Source organism: Peromyscus maniculatus, chromosome 14 (assembly GCF_049852395.1).
Source record: "Peromyscus maniculatus bairdii isolate BWxNUB_F1_BW_parent chromosome 14, HU_Pman_BW_mat_3.1, whole genome shotgun sequence".
NCBI lineage: Eukaryota > Metazoa > Chordata > Mammalia > Rodentia > Cricetidae > Peromyscus > Peromyscus maniculatus.
The window spans coordinates 43,982,447-44,001,949 of NC_134865.1; the positions used below are offsets into that span (position 1 = coordinate 43,982,447).

Consider the following 19,503-nt stretch of genomic DNA (forward strand, 5'->3'; position numbering starts at 1 on the left):
AGAAGAGAAGAGAAGAGAAGAGAAGAGAAGAGAAGAGAAGAGAAGAGAAGAGAAGAGAAAGAGAAAGAGAAACACCACATGTAAGCCACCTGACTTGGGTGCTGGGAACCAAACTCAGGTCCTCCGAAACAGTGGGAAGCATTTTAACCACAGAGCGGTCTCTCCAGCTTTGTTGATGATCATCTTAGAGCCTTCAGGCTCTGAGCTTTAGAAACACAAGTAAATGACTCAGTAGGGCCCATGTCTCACTTCGTGGATCCTCATGAGGAAAGTGAAACACTTGGTTATTGCATTCTAGAACAATGCTTACCTCAGGATAGAATTCAAAAAAATATATTCCTGGTGAATAAAAGAATGAAAAGGCAAGGACAATGTCCTCTTAGATTTCTTACTGTGTTACAGATTAGTAATGTGGTAGAAGGGTGATTCTGGGACCTGGAGGTATAGCTCAGCAGTGGAGAGATTGCTGAGCATGTGCAAGGCCCAGGTTCACCCCTAGCATCAGAAGATAGAAAAGGATTCTGCCTGACTGCTCAGGTCCTAGATTAAGCAGTATAATGTTAATGTTCCTGCGGGGCTGGACTGTCTGCACAGATATTTGGGTTTAAGAACTGCCCTGTCCTTTGGGGATCTAGTGCATCAGCTGTGTCTCACTGTAGCTGACATTGGCTCCAGACCATCCTGAGAGAAGCCGTACTCTGGGGCAGCCGTTCCTGCTCAGAGGGCCAAACCCACGGGGCACAACTATATTGGATGCCTAGTTCTGGAAGGCTTAAATCTTCCAAATATAAATGTGAGAATAAAGTTCTGGGAAAGGATAGAGGACCAAGGACTTCCTTCCAAGGAACATGGTGGCCTTCCATGAGAAGCTGATTCGGTGCATCCCAGACATGGCAGCAGAGACTGATAAGAGTTAAGTGGCCGGTACAGGGGAGACTCTCCAGCAAGAATCTTGGGCAAGTCTGAGCCTTTAGTTAATTTGGGCATAAGGAGCCTGCAGCAGAGTATTAGTCATACACTGTGGCTTCCATGTTACATCTTCATAGGAGTGTCTCCTTCAACCAGGAAATACTAACCACGTGTCTCTTATTCTGCTCAACTGCAGTTAAATGGGAGGGGGTGCTTAATATCCCCTCTTATAATGTCCTGAGCCTTATCTTTACCCTGTTTCACAATATGTAAAGAGCAATTTTAAAAAACATGATAGAACATCAAAAGATTTCACCCACTGAAGTCTGGATTGTATCTGATGCAATAGGTTGTAGCCCTCTAGGGTGGTGTTCCCTCTCTGTTCATTTCATCTTCATGATGAATACATATGTCCAGCCTTTGGATTCCTTTTTGAATGACAGACATCTTACAATTCCCTCACTTACTAATGAGCTCAGTTAAACCTTTGACATCAGTCCATGCTGACATTTTATGTTCTCAAAAATCCAAACACAGCCTGTTAAACTCAGAGAACGAATGAACAAATGAAGGGGACGAAATGTGTTCAGATCCGTCTGAGGTCTTTCGGAATCCAGGACAGGCTAGCTAGAGTCTGTGGGAAGATGACATCTTGTATCTGGGCTCTACTAGACTTTGTCCCTCTACTAGACAGCGGAAAAGGGAAGGAGTTCCAGGAGTCAGAGGAAGTGTTCTCACATGCCTGGAAGGCAGAAGAAGACATGGAAGACTTGGTGGTGGGGTATGAAGGGGCACAGATACAGGAGAGCAGAGAGAGAAGTGAGAAAAGCATCCCGCAGTGGCTCACACTCCCTGTCGTCTCTTGTCCAATAGTTAGCCACAAAAGTGGTCACCTATGGCGCCCATGTCCCATTCTGCTGACTCAAAGCCTCCTCATTCTCATAATAAACCAGTTCCATGTGTAGTTTGTGGCTTGTTTTATTAAAAAAAAAAAAAACTGGTAAAGCATGGACTGTCATGTTCACCTCTACTTCCTACCAGTGTCTCTCCTCTTTTAGTCTTAAATGTTGTTACTGGGGACTGTGAGGAGAGGGGCTTGTTCTGGTTCCTCTTGGAGGGAGATTTTGATCAGAAGTCTTCTAGAGACTGCTCTGAGTGGCTCATTGTTGACTGAAATATGTGAGAAGAGCCCTTTCACAGAGATTTCGACAGACTTGGGAGAGTCCTCTCTGCAAATGATACACAATGCCAATCAGATGACACGCAAGTCAGATAACTGTACAGAAAACACACGTGATTAATTTATGCGCCGAGGAAGATGAACGGTGCTGTGCAGCCAACAGGGAAATGTTGGCTTGTTAAAGAGAAGATTTGGGGAGAACATATAATTGCTTGTTCAAATTGTTTGAATATCTATCTGCTGGGTTGCTGTTCACAGGAAAGTTTAGACTTACTCCAGGCTGTTCCCGAGAGGCAAGAGTAAAGCTGGCAATCCTTGAAGTTACGAGTAAATCTCTGTGAGTTCAGCGTGAGAGGCGAATGACTCATGTGTGTGCTGCTTCCAAAGGATGGTGTGATTCTGAAGCCCTCCGCCATAGTGATCAATCAATCACCTGTTATTAACTTTAGAAGAGGGCCCTGAGAGAGTGAACTCCATTAGGGTGTCTTTAGGGTCAAAGATCACCCATATTATTCTGTGGTGGCTTTCCTTAAAAGGGTACAGATATTTTATAGCATTCTGAAAAGTCACTGTCTTTGCAAGTCATCCTGACTCTTCACAAGGATGACTGATATTCTGAGGCTTGGGAGGTGCTTGGTTTCCTGGGGGATAGAGCAGCCACTGTTCTGTAATCATCCTGTGCGTGGTCCCAACCGGATTTTGGTAACAGATGTATGTGATGTGTAATTGTGGCAGTGGTCAAAAAATATAACCAAGGTTGGCAGTTGCAGTGACCACAGGAGTGTCTTGGAATATGACAGTGGAGGGATTGTTTACTGAAACTGACTGCCTGCACTTGTCAGACTTCGTCTAGAGTATGCATTTTGTTCATGGCTAGGAATTGAAGGCAGGCATTGTAAGGACCAAAGAAAATAAAAGTCCAGGGAGCCCAGCTTTGATAACATCTTAGTCTTCTTCTCAACCAAAGAATAAACAGAATTAGGGATATGTATAAGAATTTAAAGGAACTGATGATACTATACTGTTTTTAATTGGGTTTATTTTTCTATGAAATGTGTTTTTATTTCTTGTAATTTTAATTAAACCATAATTACATCATTTCCCCCTTCACTTTCTTTCCTTCTACTCTTCCATCCTTTCCTATTACCCCCTCTCAAATTGGTGGACTCTTTTTCTTTGATTATTATGGTTACAGGTACATACATGCACGTAATACATACATACATATATGTACATGCATACATACATACATATTGCATAAATACATAAATACAATCTGCTAAGTTCATTTAGTGTTGCTCGTGTGTATATGATTTCAGGGCTGACCACTTGGTACTGGCTAACCAGTTAGGGGATTCCCCCCTTGTGGTGGGTTGAATGAGAATGGCCCCCATTGGCTCATATATTTGAATGTTTAGTTCCCAGTGGTGGACTACTTAGGAAGGAATTAGGAGGTGTGGCCTTGTTGGAGGAGGTGTGTCACTATGGGAGAGCTTTGAGGTCTCAAAGGCTCACACCAAGTCCAATATTGCTCTCTTTACCTCCATCTTGTGGATAAGATATAAGCTCCCAGCTACTGCTCTAGCACCATGCCTTGCTATCTGTTGCAAGATGGTCATGAACTGACCTCTGAAACTGTAAGCAAGCCCCTAATTAAATGTTTTCTTTTATAAAGTGCCTTGGTCATGGTGTCTCTCCACAGCAATAGAAAAGTAACTAAACTCCATGGGAAAAAAATTAATTCTCCTTCTCTCAGCAGTCATCATTTGCCTGTAGTTCTCTGTCTAGGGAAGGGGTATAGTGAGATTTCTCCCTTCCCTGTTAGCATATCTATTGGTATTTGCATTGTTCAGATCTTATTTAGTCAGCCATATTGTTGCAGCATCATGTGTTGAGCCCCCTGTCATTTCTTGGAGACCCAATCTCAGAGCAGACTTCCTGGTTCTCTAGCTCTGACAGTCTTTCCATGGCCCCTTCCAAGATGTTCCCTGTGCCTTGAGTGCCAGGAGCTATTATATTGTTCCTAAGTGTAGGATAGGACTTTTTCAGAGAGCACTGTGTTTGGCTTTGGGGAGACTTGATAGACATATAGGTAGTGCTTCTCTAGAAGATGTTGAGGTCACTGGACAGGTTCCAAACACTTTATGTGTCAGTCCTAAGTTACAGAAGATATTGTGGAGGTAAAGTAGCTTCCAGGAGAGGAAAAAGCATGGAAAGTAGTTGGTGACCATGTTGGGATTCTGATGTGCTTCAGCGATCTTGAAAGCCAACTCTCAGCTAGTACACATGTCGACAAGCTACTCCTAGTGGTCTAATCAGTCAAGTTACCTCTTCTTGTAAATAAGATGTTCCTGAAACATGGCAGTTTCCATCTGTTTCTGTTTCTGTTATGGCTGCTTTTCTCTCACACGAGGTCAGATGAACATCAATGGCTGTGTCTTGTGCACAGCCCGAGATGTAACTGTTGGGCCTTTAAAGGAACTGACTGACCCTTCACCCCGCTGATTGGCCTACATGTGGGCATGTTCTGGAAAGGTTTCATTGATACTCTTTTTAGCTGGAAGAGAGAGCTAGCAAAGTTATTAGCAAGGCCTTGCACCTAGTGCTTCTTCATTTCCACATTAGCTTGTCCTTCTGTTCATTTGGACTTGTTCTTAACATTGTCGACAACTCTGTTTTTTGAGTTTTCTCAGATACCTGCATCATGGAGGCAGACATAGAATACATATCTTAATCCATCTTTTCTGCCTAGTTTTCTTTTAAAACATCTAACACAGAGTGGACTTACTTAGCATCTGCTGTATTCACTAGTTTGTAGAACTGGGTCCATGAAATGAGAAATAGTAATGGCAATTTCATGCAATAAGGTGGCTATTTTGTTCATTAGTAAGAGGATTTCTTAATCCTACGTATTTTCTAATGGCATTTTCCTTACACATAGTATAGGTTTGGTTGTTATTGTTAATTGCCTTTCCTCAATAATGGAGGCCATTGAAATGAAATTTACTTCAGTTATACTGACATGTCCTTCAGCTTGCAACTCCTTTGATTAAATTTCCACATGTCTCCACTTTTGTTGACACAATGGTATTGCATATTACTAGATGATTTAGCCATCCTAGACAGGGAAAGAGTGTGCCTTTTTTCCTTTACAAATATTATCTAAGAACCTCATAGGTTTTTGACAGCTAACTTGCAGACTTATGGCTTTAGTTGACTGAGTAAATGTTGCTTCAGCCTGTGGTTAGTGATCTGGTGAACAGTGCCCTTCACAATGAACTATCGTTTTGCACAGCCTATTCTGGGACTTAGTAAGAACATCTTACACTGAAGAAAATGCTAATGTACAGCACTTGTATGTTATCGTTTGTGAAACAATCCACTAAAGGATCTTATAGCCATTTCAAAGAAATTTACTTGTACTTTAAAACTTAATTTTGTAATTCTGCTTAGAATTCTATTTATAGAAGTGAAAGACTTCAACTGGTACCAGAGATTGATGGGTAAATAAATAGACAGACAGACAGACAGAGATGGATGGGTGGGTGATAGAAGGATAGATAGATATCTCACACAGCTTCTCAATTATATGAGTATGGAAGTTGAGAAACTTTTAATGTGCTTTGGGTACATAGTCTTGTTGCAAATGCAAAGTAGCTATTGGGATTAAAGTGTCTTTTAGAAGTAGAAAGTCCAGTGAGGAATGACAGTTGCAGATATTTGTTGTTGGAGGAAGAGAAATGCAGGGAAGTAGAAGCCAGAAACATCCATTGTATTTAAGGTCTTAATGTATTTATATCACAGGGATTATCAGAGAAAAAAAAAGACTTTTACTTAACCCAATATAATCCATAGTGTTTTTGAACTGGCTTCTGTTTAATTGTGAAAATAGTATGTGTTCATGTAAGGGTAAATATAAGATTATACAAAAATTTATCAGTAAAAGTCTTTCCCTATTGCTAGCCAGAGGTATGCATTATTGTATATCTCTCTGGAAATATGTGTTCTTCCCTACAAATAGGTGATAATAGCTCAATGTATTTGGCCATTGTATGTTGCTACATTGCTCTATTTTTTTTTTTACTGCCACATAGGAATATATTTATGTCTCCCTCTCCATATATTCCCTCTTTTAATTAATTTGTATACAGTGATGCAGTGAAAATTTTTGTGACACATATCCACACAGTTGTGAGTGCACAGTATGGGCTACATTTCTGAAAGTATAGCTAACTGAATTTCAAAGGCTCATATGCTTCTTATATTTGAACAATTACTGCCAAAATGTACTTGATTGATCCTTTTGTTGTTTTTCAGTCCCAGTAATAAGGGCTAGGAATGGCCACAACTAGAGACACTGTCATTATCATCATCATAGCTCACAGTTAGTGAGCTTGTTCTGTGTGTGCTCTCTACAGTGTTCTCCTGATTTGTATTGTCTTGTTACATCCTCACAGTGACACTATTGTGAGGCTGTCATTTGAAACTAACGTCACATAGCAAGCCTCATAGTGAGCAACAATGAATGTTCCAGCTCCATGTCTAGAAGAACACAGGCAGGTTGGAGGTGCCAGTGGGAGACAGGTCCAAGATGTAACTTTGTGCTTATCCCAGTGTGAATGAAGCCAAGAAGTAATGCAAATTTATCCTTCTGTGCAAAGTGACGTTGAGCAAAACAAGGTCACGTGTGCATTTTAAAAAGAATGGAGGAAGATTTCTAAGAAAGCGAAAGAATTCACTGACCTGAGATTTAAATGAAAAATGTAACGTTTGGAGATGATGTGAGGTTAGAAAGGACATCTTTCCCTTCTAACACACACACACACACACACACACACACACACACACACACACACACACACACACGGCAATAAGAAAATGAGGTTATGTAAATAATAGTTGATGCAGGCCAGAGGTCAAGTGTCAAAGGTGAGCTGTGTCCAGCAGGAAATCTCAGCTGTCCGTACTCGGCTGTTGATGTCTGAAGGCCTCCTAGCGAAACAGGGAGAACTGAATTAAAGAAATCACAAGGCAGCAAAAACTTGGGTGGCTACCGAATGACTTTGAAGGACATGAATAGTTCTACAACTGAATCATTGGACAGTGTAAGTTTTTACAAGTTATTGGTGTTAGAAATTGAATCATTAAATTAAGTACTGAAGAGGTTGTGTTCCCACGAATTTTGAATCTTAGAGATTGTAAGAATTTCAGAAACAGTCTGACCTCACTCTCTTATTTTGGAGAGAATAAAAATAACCCCAGATATATACACACTTACCCAAACTGGCAACTGATTGAATAAAAGAGAAGGTTCTAGACTCCCATCTTCAGATGGCTGATTGGTGGCCTTTCCATCATGCCATAGCTCTAAAAATTAGTGGCATATGTACATATTCTCAAAAAAAGCAGAGAAATTAGTCATTCAGATACTTATTTCTGTTCTAATTATCTAGCAGACCTGAAGATAATTCCCATAAACTTCAATGCATGTAACATTTTCAAGGAACAAATGTCCTACTTTCATCCTGCTCTTGGTCACATACCATGACAGAATGCTGTTTGGGGAGGAAAGGTTTGTTTCAATTTACAGATCACAGCCCATCAGTGAGGGTCGTCAAGGCAAGAACTCAAGCAGGAACGTGGAGGCAGGCCTGCTTACCGTGCACACAGCATCATCTCTGACCCAGGAACTCACTTCACAGGCAAAGAGCTGTTTTGGGTCTGGGGTCGTTCAGAGATTCACTCTGACCGTGATAAATTTTAACAAGTAAGAAGCTTTATTAAATACTGTCCAGGACCATCCCCAAGACTGAGGATGCTCAGATTATGGCACTAATTATTTTAGTCAGGGGCTTATAGAGGCGAAACTCACAAGGCTACATACTTCCTGCCTACATGGAATCAAGCACACACCCTGTGCAATTGACGGCAGCCAAGCTTGTGTACAGAAGTGAAAACACACAGTTTGTTATTTTACATGAACAATGGCCCTCAGCATTCCAGGAAGTTATCTGTCCTTGGGCAAGTGAGGCTGACAGGTTAGAGGCATTTCTGTTTTATAGCTCTCTTAAGCAGCGTCATTTTAACTTCAAACGTAACACTAGCCATCACTGAGGCACAGTGGGAACCATAGAGGAATGCCGCCTGATGGCTCATTCCAGCTAGTTTCCTTGTGCAGCCCAGGACCACTTGCCCAGAAAATGCACTGCCCATAGTAGACTGGGCCCTCCTTCACCAATGAACAACCCAGCAGTCCCCACACACATTCCACAGGCCAGTTTGATACTAGGGAATTCCTCAACTGAAGTTCTCAGGTGATTTCTAATTAAAGTGAACTAGAACACAAAACTAGATTCTAGTGTGAATTGTCCCTTCTCCAGGTAGACTAGAAAGGACATGTAATATGCATCTAGGGTTTGTATTCACTTAGGACTACTTTTCACAGTGTCATGAACTGTGGTCAATAATCTATCTTGGGGGATTTGTTTTGTTTTTTGAAACAGACCTTGCTACAGTTCCCAGATTGGCTTCAAACCCAAGGTCCTCTTGCTTCTGTCTCCCAAGTGCTAGGATTATAGGTTTGCTCTCCATGGCTACAATAATCTATCATAAGAGAGGGAAAAAAAATCTTTTTCTTTTGCAGACTGTAATAAACTAAAATTCTTGCTTAGGTAAACATTGTAATAGGATTGGCAAGGAAGGTGACTATAAAGTAGAGTTAGCTGAACAGTTGAAGAAGGTGCTTGTTTGTAATCCCAGTGTCCAGAACTGCGTGATTGACAGCTCATTTTAAGGTTTGTAGAGAATTCCCCCGGGAGAGCACCTGTATTTGGAGGGGTGTGACAGAACAGAAGGGCTAGAGGAAAGCTTTTTAGCTGCTTTCTGAGCACAGACATGTCCACATAAGGCATGGCAGAAGGGCTAAGGAGCTCCCCAAAAAGTGTGTAGAGGGCAGAGTAGAGGTCACCTGGGCAAGACATCGGACCTTAGAGCCAGTGTGGCAGAAGTTGCGGTAAAGTTTGGAGAAAGGTGGACTGTTTTTATCTGCTGCCCGTGTCCCCGTTCTCTCACAGTGAAGTGGTTACAAATGAAAGGCAGTCTTCTATTTGTCGTCCATGACTCACGGGGTCTACTAGGTCTAATCTTAAGAGAGAGTGTGCCCTGACCTTTCCCCAACACCTCTTCTCCACCCTCTGCAGCAGCGTGGCTTAGTCTCTGCTTGCCTCTTTTCTTCTTCAGTCCAAATGGTGTGGTAATATTTCATGTGAATCATGAAGCGGACTGAAGGGAATGGGAAGGTTTAGAACAGGGTCTGACACGTAACCAGCTGTGTACGGGCTGGGCATTGCCCTTGCTTCCCTTACACTTGGTTCATCCGTACAGTCTCGACTGTCTTATCTCCTTCTTCCCTGGAGTAAGAAAGGAGAACTGAGATAGGGGGTCCAAAGAAGAATGCACGTCGGAGGCGCAGGACATGCCTTCTCTTAGCGAGGACACACCTTACAAGTGTCTTCTCCTTGGCATGTCTCAGCATCTGAGCTCTTGATAGGATGCCCTCCCTCCCAGAACAGTCGGCTCATTTCTTTCTGACTCCTCAGTGGGAAGGAGAGGCTTTTTAACAGTCTCTCACATTAGAAGGAGAACACGGCCTCAGACTTGTATTTCATTGGCTGTTGCTGCAAACTTGGGTATGTAAGGACCGGGACTGCACAGGGCGCTGAAGAGGCATGGCCAAAGGGAAGAGCTCTGGGAATCCCCCTGCCTCCTACTGCCAGAGCACATCCACCAGTGCATTCACACATGCGCGCGTGCCAGAGCATATCCACCAGTGCATTCACACACACGTGTGTGTGATTTTCTCAGCCCTGAAGCATGTGAAGTAGAAGAGCCCCATTTTGACTGGAATATCTACTCTTAACTGTTAGTGTTATTAAAACATTTCCAAAGCGCAAAGTCTTCTTTCTGTGCACTAGTCTTCAGTTTCTCAAATAATCTCTGTTCTGTATCCAGGACTAGGGAGCTTACAACAGACAAGCTCTTGTGGAACCTTGGACATGGGACTTGATTTTTGTTGGCTTTGGAAATTTGCCCTAGTTTGGGGAGAATGGAAAGATCTGGCACCTTCTATTTCATTTTATAGGTTCAAATACCATTGACTATCACTGTGGTTTTGGCTTGTTGAATACATTGGTAACAGCGGGGTTTTGTTCACTGTAATGCTTCTCTGAAGAGGAAAGCTGGGTTCGGCGTTATTTATGCTGTCACCATAGCTCTTTTATTAACACGTTAAATTACAACCAAGAGCTGTTCTAAAAACTCGTCAGACTTCCTGAATGTTTTTACATCACAAGAGTGTAACCCAGCCCAACTTCAAAGTCACTGCTGTAGCCTTCCTTGGCCCTCACCGTCCAGGCCCGCATCTGTTACTGCCTACTCAGGTGGCCCTGTAGACAGCGCTTGCCTTCTGGTTGTGACAACTTCAAAACAGGTTTGAATTATGTTTCTTCTGTCACACCTCAGTAGCTCCACTTGGAAGTATTTGCCTAGGGAAAGTGCAGTGTGTGTGTGTGTGTGTGTGTGTGTGTGTGTGTGTGTGTGTGTGTGTGTGTGTCTATGTGTGTGTGTGTGTGTCTTTGTGTGTCTGTGTGTGTGTGTGTGTGTGTGTGTGTGTGTGTGTGTGTGTGGTGTTAGGTATGGTGGCTCACAACTCTAATCTCAACGCTTGGAAAACTAAGGCAGGAGATTCAGGTTGAAGCCAGCCTGGGTTACAGAGACAGGGAGAGGAGGACGGTTTTTAAAGATAAAGTGTAAGACTAAAATCCAAGCTCTACCTAGAACTCACTCTCCCAAGAACCAGGCTGTGTAGGTGTGCATGTGTGCATGTGTGTATTTGGGAACCGAGAACTCTGAAGCAGGTAGTGACTGCCTGAGCACCCCGCAGCAGCCGTATGTACCTGGCAGCGTCTTCTTCAAGGACACAGGGCTAACCCGTTGGATCAGGGTGGTCTCTGGATGCGGAGGCACAGAGCTGCTGGGCTGTTTGTTTCTCTGGCCTGTTGACACGAACATCTGCCCACACAAAGTTGTGCAGAGATGCGTAGAAACTCCCCCCAGTGTGCCCCTTGGATGAGCATGATGTGTTGGTAGCACAGATTACAGTGGGCAGATGTTTCTGGGGGTTTCGGCTCAGGCTTGCCAGTGACCCCCCATCCACAGATGCCCCACCTGTTCTGGCTCCAGGTCACCCTGGGTTGTGAGACACAACTAGCCGAGGAGCTTTGGGAGTGGGTTTCTGTTCTTTTTAGCAGAGATACACTTTATTTTCTACCAAAACTCCTGAGCTAGCTCAGCAGGAGAGCTGTGCCTGGGACTAATGTGTGCTCTTTTTCTTACCTCCACCCAGTGTCACCAACCTACTTTAGGCCACATCAAATGAAATCCTACTGCAAAAATTTTGATGTTGTTGGCCTCTGAGCAACAGACTGAAAAAGTCTGGTCACCAACTGGCCATATCTGTACAGTGTTAAGGCAGGTCTCCTTCACTCTTGAATTTCATACAGATGTGTAGTCCCAGTATAGTTCTCAGTGTGACATGGGGCTCGGAATGCTCTTCTCAGTGTCATTGTGTCCCTAAAGGAAAAAACTATACCCTGCTGTGACTCAACTCCCATGTAAACTCCCTTCCTCCATGAGTTAGAACATGTCCTGTAAACATGAAACTTTCTCTCTCCCTCTCCCTCTCCCCCCCTCCCCTTTCCCCTCCCTCTCCCTCTCTCCTCCCCCTGTTACATTGGGAAGACCATCCCCCAATGTATTCTATTGGCTCTGCAGACCATTGTCCTGATGCATGGCACACCAGATGTATTGTTACATGTAGACCTTTGCAATGTATTACCTTTTTGTTGTTTCTAACTTTTTTTTCTTTTCTTTTCTTTTTGTAGGACCAGGAAGAAAACAAGGGAGCAACAAGTTGGCCTGAGTTCTACATTGATCAGCTCAATTCCATGGCTGCTGTAAGTGTAATTCACATCCCGGGACAGTTAAAATCTCATACAAAGTACACAGTTGCACAATGAGTTGGATTGAGTAAGATCTTCTGAACGCTGTTACCTTTCCAAACTCCATTCCAAACACTCCATGTTTGAGGTGTTGGGGACAAGGGGGCAGAAATGTTGCTTAGCAAAGTGATTTTTCTAGCATGTTTTAAATAGAATCTACACATACTAAAATATGATTGACTTTAATGTTATAAGAGGAAATATCATTTGAAACGTGTGTTGGATTCAACTTGAACTTGCTGTTGCTGTGACTAGTTGTCCAGAGCTTTGCAGCATTATTGTGGAAAGTGGAACCATCTAATGGTAGTGTAGCTGAACTATCCCTTCATTATGCTCTTGCCAGCCTCCTTCCCACTGGGAATGTGGTTCCTCCCTGGCTTCTTGATTTTATGGGGGAGGCATGATGCTCCTTTCCCATAAAAATATATAAAGAGTCAAAGTGATTTGATGAAATGGTGTAATAATAGGAATGCTCTTGGGAAAGCTTTGTTCCATGGCTTTTGGGTTCAGCTATCAGTTAAAATGCACTCTCAGTATCTGAATTCTGACCTCTGAGATGTTAGCATTCCAGGCAGCTTGAAGATCATCTATTAATCATAGCTAAAATTCACAACAGATATAAATCACTAGCCTTTGAGCCTTACCAGCTTAAATCACATTGCCACTGGTGAAAATTGAAGGCTGACCACAGTTTGCCTCAGTAGGCACACTCGTGATCTTAAGAATTGTTTGTATCCAACTTTAAGTTTATAATATGAAATAGAAGGTAGCTTCCAGAATACTCTGCCTCTTCCCTACCTCTCCTGGAGAATTCTCTTCTCGCGACTCCAAGCAAGGCCTTTAGCTGACCCAGTGTTTTGCTGCTGCTTCCCTTGTAAATATTAAAAACCAGCCAGAATCCATGAATCGCCTGCTCTGCTTTTGAGTTTTAAAGAACCTTCACGTTCAGTCTCTTCCTCTTCTTCCCCATTTCTTTCTTATTCTGCTGCTGTACCTTGAATAATAAACAGCCCAGTAGATGTGTCCAGGACTGTATAAATTATAGAAGAAATCACATAAGCTTTTGCCTCAAGGGTTTCTGGTCTAAAAAAAAAAAAAAGATAAGAAAAGAAAATAACCACCAAATCCCATTCCATACACTGTGTTCTGCACCAGAGATGAGGGAAAGATGACCTCAGCCTTTGTGTGCTTATGATAACGGAATGGGAGATGCCTGATGACCACCAGGGATTTTTCTGTGCATCTACCCAAGCATTAATAATTTGGAGCCATTTATTATTTCTCACATATAGGGGTTGTTTGTGAGTTCTTGTTCCTGACTATTAGGAAAAAAAAAAACAACTGTCAGGCAGACTGTCTCTGGGTATAATTAAGTTGGCATTGTTTGATGTCTAACAAGAGAAATGCTTAGTTAATGAATTCCCTGCCCTGAATGGAGAAGTACTAAGTATTGTGGATTTTTCTTTCCTTAGATGTCGGGAAGTCATATTAATTTGTCCCCTGCTGTGTCTAGGCTTATCCTTGAGGTACAGGGTCTTGGATATTCCAGGGTATGGCCCTTCTTCCCTTCTTCCTCTTGTCCCCTGGAGGGCTCTCTGCAGCATTCTTGAGTGGTCTGCACTTCAACTGTTTGGTTCCTACCCCAGAATCTTCCCCAGGACATCACAAGGTCATTAGATTATGTGCCTTTGCTGTCCTTTATGTGTCAGACACTTAACAACGTTTTGAAATGCTCCTTCCTTAGGCCTGAGCCTTATCTTTCTAGGGTCAAAGATTAAGGGCATTAACTGTCCAGGGGCTAGCCAGGTCTCCAAACTCTGGCATCCTTAAAGAAGCAAGGAGCCCAGGAACAGCGGAGACCCTGCTGAGCTCTGTGTCTCTCAGCACCCTGCTTGCCACTGGTCCTTGCACAGTTCTGGCTGACATCTGTGCTAGAGGCTTCCCCATAGCACACAGTAGAAACCCTGAGACATCGTCCCCTGGGACGGGGATGGGACAGAGTTCCTCCAGATCCTTCACTGTCCCAGGGGCAGAATTCTGTCATCATCTGTCATCTGCAGCATCAGTGGCAGCTACTACTACTGAATGTGCCTCATGTGACCGGCAGTACTGTTTAAATCCAACCCTCACGATGCGGGGCCAGTGCTATTCATAGACAGAGTCTGAGTCTGGAGGGAAGTTACCTTGCCCAAGGTCATCAAATTAAGAAGTGGTCATCTAATTAGGAATTTAAACCATCTGGCCGAGCCCAAAGATAGTTTGCAATTAGCCTCTCCCTCTTGGTTTTGAAATCTCACATGCGGTACATGAAAGAGGCCCGAGGAGGGGACACTGTAGTTAGTGTAGACACTGTAGGTTCTGTGGGCTGTTCTGGGGAAAGGAAGGCTTCTGCTCTCTTTAATGCCTCTAGAGCCTGATAAAACAGGCCAGGTTGAGAACAGCCACACTTGCTGTGAGACCAGCTCTCTGTGGAACAAGTTAAGTTACTTTACGTAAGCTTCAAAACAAGAATGCTTTGTTCTTGGGGGCTGGAGAGCTGGCTCAGCGGTTAAGAGCACTGGCTGCTCTTATAAAGGACCTGGGTTCAATTCCCAGCACCTACATGGCAGCTCACAACTGTAACTCCAGTGCCAGGGGATCTGAGACTCTCATATAGAGATACATCCACGCAAACCCTCAATGTACATTAAATAAATAAATAAATGTTTGAAAAAAAGAATGCTTTGTTCTTTAAAGGACCCCTGCGTTATCTGCTGGCTTTCTCTCTTTGTCAATGAGCTCTGTGGTGCAGGAGAATGGCCTAACAGGTTTCAGGACTGGAGCTTGGCTCCATTTTTCCCAGTTCACACCAAGGAAATGTTTCAGCCTAGAGTGGTTCTATCCCAGGACACTGTGCCATGTCTGGGTACTGTGTCTCAGTGTGCATCTCAGCAGCCTTCCCTGGAAGGTCCTTGCCAGTGTGTACTCTGGCTTCTGCTGGCTTCTTATGTGAGCCGACACTTAGGCTTACGCCCATCCTGCATGTGCACCAGTGCGTGCTACTTGTGTGGCTTGGAGATTAACTCTAGACACGGCGGCTTAGCCCCTTTATCAGCTATTAAGTTGCAAAGGAAACTTCTAAGCTGAACACTTGAGGCTTTCTATAAAAAGCAGCATTTGGATGGCAGGTTCAGTTTTGTCACACAAATGCGATCTCAGATCCAAATCTGATAGTTTCACATTAAGGCATGATATGATCATGATCTTTCTGCTCTGGGGCAGTCCTCCCTGCATTAGGAAAGGGAGTTCCAATACAGTTTTCTGTAGCACTTCATGAATCTTCCAACTCTAAGGAAGACAGAGATGGACCGCCATCTCCTTGCATTCAGAAGCCTTCTCCAGAATTGCTAAAGTGCTAAGTTAGTGTTAGTGGTCCACAATAAAACGTGTAGTTTGAGTTCAGGATGGCCTTAGGAAGTTAATCTCTAAAACAAGGAGTGGTAGTCATTGTAAAGGCCTGATTCTGAGCTGCAGATTCAAAACAATTGCTGAGACTCCAGAGGAGTTCAGCTGCCACTGGAGAATGAACGCCCTTCCCTGGATTCACACTGAGTTGTCCATAAGATGGGCTCATGGTGGTTGGAGGACTCATTGGCTATTTCTGTGCATAGCTTCTTCATCTACTTCATCTGCTGACAGCTGTTGAGACACATCACCAGTGAAAGGACAGCTTTAGCAGAACAATAACAACTTAAAAAAAAAAAGATCTTCTGCCCACTGCACCCACCTCCAGGTGGCATTAATGCCCCTGGTTATTCATTCGTTTTAAGCCTTACACTTCTTTCTCATCAAAAGGTCAAATGGGGTTTTAATTAACATTTAGTTACTTTATGTTGATGCTGTTGATTTAAAAATAATAATAAAGTCTCCCATAATTTTCGAACCTGAGATAAAAAGAAACACTAGATCATTGAGATCCATAGAGAAGCATCAGGCTTTTCTCCCTGTGTGGACTCACTTCACTGTGCCTCATCCTTTTATCAGGGTTGGTAACAGATCAGGCCAAGGAGACAGAAACATGCATTTGGAGCAGGCAAAGGAAAGGGCCAGCAGCTCCGTGGGTGAAGGCTTCTGGGCTAGACATGGGGAAGGAGGCTGATCTGCCACAGCTAGGTGACCACGGGTGAAAAAAGTGAAAAGACAGTAAACCTTGTGGATGTTGTGACTTTATGTCACCCGAGGACTCGAGGGATGCTACTTTAGCTGCTTTCCCAGTTGCTATGGTAAATTCTCTGAGAAAAGCACATTGACAGAGAACGTATTTATTGTCACCCACAACTCAAGGGTTCAGGCCATCAGGGTAGGGAAGTCAAGGCAGCAGGATTTGACACAGCTGGTCACATGACATCTACAGTCAGGAGCCGAGAACAGTGATTGCCAGTCCTCAGCTTGCTTTCTCCATTTACAGTCCCGGATACCCTGCTCAGGGAACCATCCACCCACAATTAGAATAGGTCTTCCAACATCAATTAATATAATCAAGATAATCTCCCATAGGCAAGCCTGCACGCCTGTCTCCCAAAGGATTATAGATTCAAGTTGACATTTAACACTAACCATCATAGACACACAACATATCACACACAGCATCCAGATACAGTGAAGGACCTTCTCAAGAGAATATGGCAGCTGAGACTGGAGAGATGGCTCAGAGATTAAGGGCACTGGCTGCTCTTCCAGAGGACCCAGGTTTGATTCCCAGCACCCAGATGGTAGTTCACAGCCATCTGTAACTCCAATTCCAAGGCATCAAACGCCTTCTCCTGGCTTCCTCAGTTATTGCACACACAACATACATATATGCAGATGAAACAACCATACACAGAAAGAGAAAATAAATAAGTTTTAAAAATTATTTTTAATATGGTAGAGTGTTAGAGAGCAGGATGCTCAATAGTTATTCTCCCCTAGTTTCATGACACCTGCCACACATACACACACACATAGTACCACACTCACACAGACAATAAATAATGCCACTGAGATCTGCTTACTTAGAGCCTTGCTCCTGCAGCATCAACATTGCCTGGAAAAGTTTGCAGGAATGTAGCCTCTCGGGCTTCCTCAGACCTGCCTAGACAATCAACTGGAGAAACACTACCTTAGCAGCTCTCCACATAGCGTGTGTGTGTGTGTGTGTGTGTGTGTGTGTGTGTGTGTGTGTGTGTGTGTGTGTGCGCGCGTGCGCGCGCGCGCACCACACCAATTCTGCAGCACCTCACGCGCGCCTGCCTCCTCCATGTCTCTGTCTCTGCCCCTCTCCCTCCTCCCCTCCCTCCCCTTCCTTCCATACGTTGATTTCTAAATGATGTTGGGTCATAATTAAGAACTTGCATTTATTCTGAGAGTAGAGACCATGTTAGTATCAGATTCAATTTAATTGTTACTTAAAAAAAATTATTTGATGTAAAGACATCCCTTTCATCTTGATTCCAATTTCAGCTAACTCTAGTGACCACGTGGGAACATGGCTGTGTGTGTTACCTGACCCTGTGATGGTTTGACCTTTAGTTGCCAGAGAGTGGCACCCAGGTATAGGCCCAGCTTCTTCTCTGTCAACTACAAATGGCAACATCTGCATCAGGACTTGTGATACAATCATTGTACGAATTTGTGCAACCCTCTTCTACATTGTCTAAACATTTTATTTACATGTCCTTTACAGTTGGAAGTCTGACTTGCAACATAGACAGAACTTTGCAGAGTTCTTGGTGGGGCTCTATGTCTGTGCCGGTACTAAGTCTTACTCAGAGATGCACTGCTATTTTTTGAGAAGTCATTTACAGTAATTGAGCTGTAGTAACGAAGAAGTAATCCTGTTTTCTTCTGTAGAGAAAGTCTCTGCTGGCTCTAGAGAAGGAAGAGGAGGAAGAGAGGAGTAAAACCATTGAGAGTCTAAAGACGGCACTGAGGACAAAGCCCATGAGGTGCGTCCCCTGGGTAGCTCAGCCACCCTCCCTTCCCCGCCTTCCCCTCCTCTCCTCCCCGTTTGCTGCGGCGCTCGCACCTTCCAGGGACCCTTCCATGTCAGAGCATGTCACTGAACCATGGGTAACTACCCTGATCTCCGGACGTTTGGTAAGAGCTTTCCTTCTTTTAAAAGAGAGGCAGACGGTGACTGAGACAGATAACAGTTTTCAAAGAAGAGGAAGGGAGAGAGGAGAGAAGGAGGGAGAGAATGCTAGAGCACAGGATGTCAAGACCACTTTCCGTTTCTCCTGGGAATGTCAATGCAGCCATTTGGGACTGTGGCAGGGCAGCTCGTTCCTCACGGTGTTAACCATAGCATTGCTGTATGACCCGAAAGCTGTCCTCCTGGGCATATAGACAAAGGAAGTGTCTCCCGAACACTGTGTACAGATGTTCATTATCAGCATTATTCAAAATAGTTTTGTTATTGTTTTAAATAGAAACAACCCATATCCAGCTGACAAATGGATACTGAAACGTAGACTGTGAGATATTGCTTGACCACTGAATTGTGCTCTTTAAATCAGTGAATTTTATGGCATGTGAATTATGTATCAAAAACTATTATTAAAAACAAAGATTGCCGGGCGGTGGTGGCGCACGCCTTTAATCCCAGCACTCGGGAGGCAGAGCCAGGTGGATCTCTGTGAGTTCAAGGCCAGCCTGGGCTACCAAGTGAGTTCCAGGAAAGGCGCAAAGCTACACAGAGAAACCCTGTCTCGGAAAAAAAAAAAAAAAAGATGGGTTGACTTCCTGGCAAGGAATGAATTCTCTCTACTAACCATTTCCATTCTGGCCCTCCTCCACCATCACCTCCCACTACGACTCCAGAATTGGTGAGGTGCTTCAGTTCTTACAGTGCGTTTCATCAGCTCTGGTGCCGCAAGTGAAGGGGAATGTGGTCGGGTGGAATATAACAATTATCTTTACTTAGTAATAAACTACAAACTAAAAAAAGGATTGATGCGTAAAAAACTGTGCAAGAGTTGGACAAGAGTTGTCTGGACCATGACGACAAGCTCCTCACTTCTCAGTCTGTTGTGAACTTTCCTTTCAGAAGCTGAGGTGTCTGGGGGTGAGGGAGGTTGGGAGTTTCCGGCTAGTCCGAAAAATAGGTTATCTCTGGGCTGGGCAGCTTTCATGTGCACATGCGCATGGTGAATTCTCATCCTTAACAGTGAAGGTTATAAATAGTGATAAAATTAATTCACCATGATAAACCTGTGTGTATATTAGGATTCCCTGTAGCGTGCCCTGTAAAAGAAGGGTTTTGTTCTAAATGCCCTGGCAATAAAAGCAGCCATTTGTGATGAGCAGTAGAACTGAAGGATGCTGCTCTTTGTAGGG

General features: G+C 43.6%; 1 protein-coding gene across 4 annotated transcripts in view; it reads left to right on the forward strand.

Moving 5' to 3' along the window:
• Daam1 (dishevelled associated activator of morphogenesis 1) overlaps window positions 1–19,503 on the forward strand; it is a 171,054-nt gene that overhangs the window by 104,324 nt on the left and 47,227 nt on the right. For all 4 annotated transcript variants that reach the window (XM_006990719.4, XM_016008994.3, XM_006990720.4 and 1 more), the window contains exons 4-5: window positions 12,031–12,102; window positions 18,019–18,113. In XM_006990719.4, the coding sequence (XP_006990781.1) occupies window positions 12,031–12,102; window positions 18,019–18,113 (167 nt within the window). The remainder of the gene's footprint in view (window positions 1–12,030; window positions 12,103–18,018; window positions 18,114–19,503) is intronic.